This window comes from Bidens hawaiensis, unplaced genomic scaffold (genome assembly GCF_021521415.1).
Source record: "Bidens hawaiensis isolate Kalapana, Puna unplaced genomic scaffold, B.hawaiensis_p1.1 tig00041885_1, whole genome shotgun sequence".
Lineage (NCBI taxonomy): Eukaryota > Viridiplantae > Streptophyta > Magnoliopsida > Asterales > Asteraceae > Bidens > Bidens hawaiensis.
In genome coordinates, this window is record NW_027497430.1 from 62,645 (window position 1) to 67,664 (window position 5,020).

The 5,020-nt window shown below is 40.5% G+C and overlaps 1 protein-coding gene and 1 long non-coding RNA gene across 2 annotated transcripts; one reads left to right on the top strand and one right to left on the bottom strand.

Annotated features, from left to right (window-relative positions):
- Positions 1-738: 738 nt before the first annotated feature.
- Positions 739-2,235, top strand: LOC143593294 (uncharacterized). The gene is made up of 2 exons (XR_013146080.1): positions 739-837; positions 2,186-2,235. It is a non-coding gene; the product is annotated as an uncharacterized LOC143593294 (long non-coding RNA).
- A 142-nt stretch (positions 2,236-2,377) lies between these two features.
- On the bottom strand, positions 2,378-4,235 carry LOC143593291 (homeobox-leucine zipper protein HAT3-like). Its single transcript, XM_077072965.1, has 4 exons — positions 4,067-4,235; positions 3,648-3,940; positions 3,473-3,552; positions 2,378-2,755 (listed from the first exon to the last, which is right to left on the bottom strand). Exons 1-4 carry the CDS (start codon positions 4,233-4,235, stop codon positions 2,395-2,397), a joined length of 903 nt encoding a protein of 300 aa, XP_076929080.1. The 3' UTR covers positions 2,378-2,394.
- Positions 4,236-5,020: the final 785 nt, after the last annotated feature.

A 5,020-nucleotide genomic window follows, 5' to 3' on the forward strand; every position in this document is an offset into this window, starting at 1 on the left:
ACATGCACATAATCAACCTCGTCCTTATCCAAATCAGGATAAGGACAACCCTGATTGTGCTCATCAGACAACCTTCCAGAAGGTATCCTTTAAGGAATAAAGAATATGCTGATGTTGACAGCTGCCAATGAAAGGTGGACAACTCAGCAAAACCCATGTGCTACCACGTGATTGCACATGGGTCAGGTGAAATACCTTGGTCAGAGAATAATCAATGAAAAAGCACCAGGTGTCCTAAGGACACGTGGCGCGAAGCAATAGGAGGAGGCCAAAAAGGCCCTAATGGGATCTGAGCCCAATCATTGGAAACCCTAACACTATAAATACCACACCACCTCCACAAGGGGAGGTAAGCAAGAAAATACATTCTAAATCCTTACTCACTCTCAGATTATTATTATCTTCTCCTATAATCTCTTATTCTCACACCGGATGGTTATCCCAAAGAGGACCCCTCTGTCCCTTTCTGAGGGGTAAGTTCACGGTGCTGCTCGTTTTGTAGGTGGAAGAATTCATACTCCGGAGAACCATCGGTGATATAGCACACTCATACCCGAGGAAAGTTGATCGTCTACCAGTGAGCCGATCCACATTTCTTCAAACTCCACATATTGTATACCATAATTGTAATAGATGTTTTTAATTAACCAAAAAGGGCTAGATTAAGAAATGAAGGAATTATGAGATGGAGATTGGTAGGTGCATAAACAACACAACATATTTTAATTCTACCACATATATACAGACCAATCACGTTATCCTCAAATTGTGTGGTCCCACATCCAAACAGCATGGGGAAGACACAATATAGGCATCATGATACATGACTAAGGTGCTGTTTGTTTTTCAGAGGTAAAATGTCAGAAGACTGCGAAACCACATCTGCCAACATCTGTAGCAGAAGAGGTGGACCAAAACTCTGCAGTCTGCAACAAGAAGACTGTTTGTTTTTTAACATCTGCAGACTGCTAAAATAAGCTGAAATTTAAATTTAAACAACCGTGTATGAATCTATACTTAAGCATGCGATTCACATGCTTTATCACAAATTAAAACCCAACTACAATCACTTACCAAATTGTTTTCAGTTTCACCTCGTTCTCACTAACAAATCAGAGATCATAATTAAAACCTACACAACCTAAACTAATCAACTCAAATCCTCACAAAAATCAATTAATTAACCATTTAACAACCTAATTCAGTGACTACCTTTAGCAGCAGTAGTAGCAGCGGCAGTGTACCGACACGACGGGTCAAGTTATCGACGGAAGCAGACATACATATACATACACAAACGCAAACACACATAGGCTGTAGCATGCGATTAACAAGATTTAGCACAAATTAGAACCTAACTACAATACAATCACTTAACAAATCATTTTCAGTTTCACCTAATTCTCACTAAAAAATCGAATATCACAACTAAAACTAACAAAACCTAAACTAATCAACTCAAAAAACTAACAAAATATTAACTATTTTGCTTAAATCTATGTGCCGGTACAATCTCCAATAAACAAATTCAATAACCAACAATCAATCCAATATCAATCCAATATCAACTCAACAACCAAATTCAATAACCAAATTTTACCTAAGAAACCCTAAAATCAACTCAACAACCAACAATCAATCCAATATCAACTCAACAACCAAATTCACAACACGTATATAGAAACCCTAAAATGAAAAGAATAGAAAGAAAGCATAACCCTAAAATGAATCATTACCTTCAAGAAGATGCCGGAGCAGCGGCGGCAGCGTGGTGAATGGAGCGGCGGCGGCAGTGGAGAGGAGGAGGAGTGGAGTTAGCCGGCTTGGAGCGGCCGGCTTGGTGAGTGGAGCGGAGGAGGTGTGGAGCGGCCGGCTTGGTGAGTGGAGCGGAGGAGGTGTGGAGCGGCCGGCTTGGTGACTGGAGCGGCCTGCGGCTTGGTGAGGATGAAGGAGTTGAATAGTGTTAGGAGGAGGATGATGATCGGTTATAAGCTGAAATGTGTAGAAGAGGTTAAAGAAGTGATAATACCAACACTTCTGGGAGAAGAGGGCGCGCAGACGTTTTTTAATGAAACGTCTTCGAAAAAACAAACACACTGCAGAGCCCAACGTCTGCGCGCCCTCTTCTCAGTGCAGACAAAAGAGGTGGAGAAGTCCTTCTAAGGAAAAACAAACAGCACCTAAGCTTTAGATTCTAAAAGCAACCCATCAAAATCCAAATAAATTAAAACAAAAGGAAAAACAAGAACACCAAGACAAATAAAAAACCATTATCCCACATTGTCCCCCTCTCATTCCTACATCAAATCTCACTTTAATCCAGCAAAATCATTCATTCCCTATCACATTTGACATCTCCATGTTTTACCCATCCACAAGGGTAAACTGGTAATTTCACCAGCGAGATTGGCGGGCATCGACCGGCCGATGAGGGATGATTGAGGCTCGGGGTAGGAAAGGGTTGTTCTGGTTTTGGTGATTGGAAGGCTTCGAGCCAAGGAGCGGTTTGGTCACGCCGGTTGAACCCATTGTAGAGGTTGCGCTAGCCGCAGAGGTCGATGACACAGCTACCCGCTCACATTGTGGGCACATGGTCAACGTGGTTGGCGGGTTCATGTTCATGTAAAACTGTGGAGATAGTTTTAGAGCTCTAAGCTCATTAACCTCTTTCTGCAACCGTCGGTTTTCTTCGGTTAACGTATCGTAACAACGCTTTAGGTACTCGCAGTCGACCTCTGTTTGCTTCAACTTCGTCCTACAAGAATCGAACGTTTTATAAACCATTAAATAAAAAAAATCATAACATAATTATATTAATAAAAATCAATAATAACATAGTAACATTTCCAAAATGATATTCCTAGGTCACATATCCATGACTCATGAGTAGGAAAACTTTCTTAAAAGACCATTTTGCCCATATAGGCAAATCTACCACTGAAGGGTCAAATATGCAGACACTAATTTTCTTGAAAATATAAACTCATTGGTACTAAATAAGTGGACTTTATGTCAATTCTAGTTGGTCTAGGACTAATGAGGGCATCATAATCAATGCCATTGCATACCCCTTATTGGCTACTAACTTGGAATGGCAAAACCAACCAAAAATGTTGACCCATCTGTACAACTAATGATGCATGCATGTACTACAAACCCCCCATGTTGTTAGAGTACCAAGGTACTTAATATGGTCAAATCCTACCCACTTGTACCCAGTGCAGTAACACCGGCACCCCAAATCGGATTTCTAACTTTACAGTACAATAAAGCTTAAAAACATTAGGCTTATTAATGTACAACTCTTAATGCACGAGCTATACTTTCTCAGAATGCTACTACAGTATTAATAAAAAAGTAGGATTAGTGGTACTACGTGTATTAATGATAGTACCCTCCCATGCAATGTCCGTTTGTACAATCAATATGAGTTATTCCGATTTTACCCTTGGTAAAAGGGTTCATTTCCTACCTTGCCCTTCTGTTTTGGAACCAAACTTCCACCTGCCTTGGCCTCAGATCCAGCTGTTTCGCTAATGCCTGTTTTTGCTTCTAATAAATTTAAAACAAAAATTAATTAATTAATTACAATATTAATAATAAATAATAGCCGTGAAGTTGGATTAAATTACGAAAGTGCCACTGACCGGATTAAGAGTGTTATGCTCTTTGAATGTTTCTTCCAGCACCGCCGCCTGATCCTTGGACAGCCTTAGCTTCTTCCTCGCCACCGACGCGTCTCCGCCGTCATCCTCATCGTCGCCGCTGACGCCGTGCGAGCTTGATTCTCGCTCCGCCTCGTTATCGACTCGCTTCCCGCTGACGCTGGACACCGTGCTGTTGGGTGACGAAACGAAAACTTCATCTTCACGTTGCGATGTTGACGGCAGCCGGTTAACGTCGATTACGCGCTGGTAAGATCTCGTTTCCGAATTCAGATCTACACGGTGAAAAGTTTTACATGAATCTGTACGGTTATCCGTACACGTGCATTCGTGTGTGTGTTTATTTGGTGAAATTATATCTTATACATGCATTCGTCGCATGCAATGTGACTTGTACTTACCAGTGGTAGGAACGTTGTGACTGATCATGAACGGGGGAAGCTTCTGTTGATTGACAACGTGACGTTGAAGAAACGACATCGGTGGAAAACGTGATGCCGGCGGCGGCTGATAGGTTTCCGAGCATTTCAAGCTGAGGCTCAGGGCGAGTCCGTCGTGTTTGTCCGCCATGAAGATTCTAGACAGTGATTCTCTCTCTAGAAATGGTTGTGCCAGGGGGACAAAGTAGAGTGATTCCAATTGGTTTTTTGGTGTTTTCACTGGCTTTTATTTTTCAGAGGTTAATTCACTATATGTCTAGATATATATACATACAAAGAGACAGAGGGGTATTGTATGTATAGGAGGAGAGATAAGAGAAAGAGGGTGGTGATGTGTGCAATCATGATATGTGTCAGGGATGGCTCTATTGGCACAATGATGATGATGGGATTGAGCTTTGGCTTTTGCTTCAGCTTTTGCATGGAAGAGAGAGAGAGAGAACTTAAAGGTGGTGGTGAATGCATTATACATGTTTGTAATTGTTGGAGAGGTGGACTTTGTGCAATGGTGGGGGTACAATGGTCTAGAATTGGGGATTTTAGATCTGGAATAGAGGTTAGAGTTTTAACTGTGGTTGAGTTAGGTTGACTAATGGATGGGTTAACACTTTCCTCTCACCCAGTCTAGTCACTATCCTCTTTCTTTCTAAATAAAAACTCTTCAAAAAATGTAAAAAACGACTTTTATATTTTTTTTTAATTAAAAAGGTTGGTTACATAGTGTGTCCTTCATGTGAATTTCTCTTTATAAAATTGTTTGTGGATGTTTCTCATTTGGATTTATAATATTTATTAGAGAGAAAACCCTTTTATGTTTAAACTAAGTTAGGTACCCGTGTAGAATACAGGTTAAAATAAATAAATTTATCTAATAATAACACAATGTGAAATATAAAAAATTTATTCAATATGTAA

What these genes read in the sequence shown, in the direction of transcription:
- LOC143593291 (XM_077072965.1), bottom strand. Translation starts at nt 4,235, where the DNA reads ATGGCGGACAAACACGACGGACTCGCCCTGAGCCTCAGCTTGAAATGC. An exon ending in AGCATAACACTCTTAATCCG is followed by an intron (nt 3,553 to 3,647) that starts GTCAGTGGCACT and finishes TAAATTTATTAG; the next exon opens with AAGCAAAAACAGGCATTAGC. An exon ending in TTCCAAAACAGAAGGGCAAG is followed by an intron (nt 2,756 to 3,472) that starts GTAGGAAATGAA and finishes CGATTCTTGTAG; the next exon opens with GACGAAGTTGAAGCAAACAG.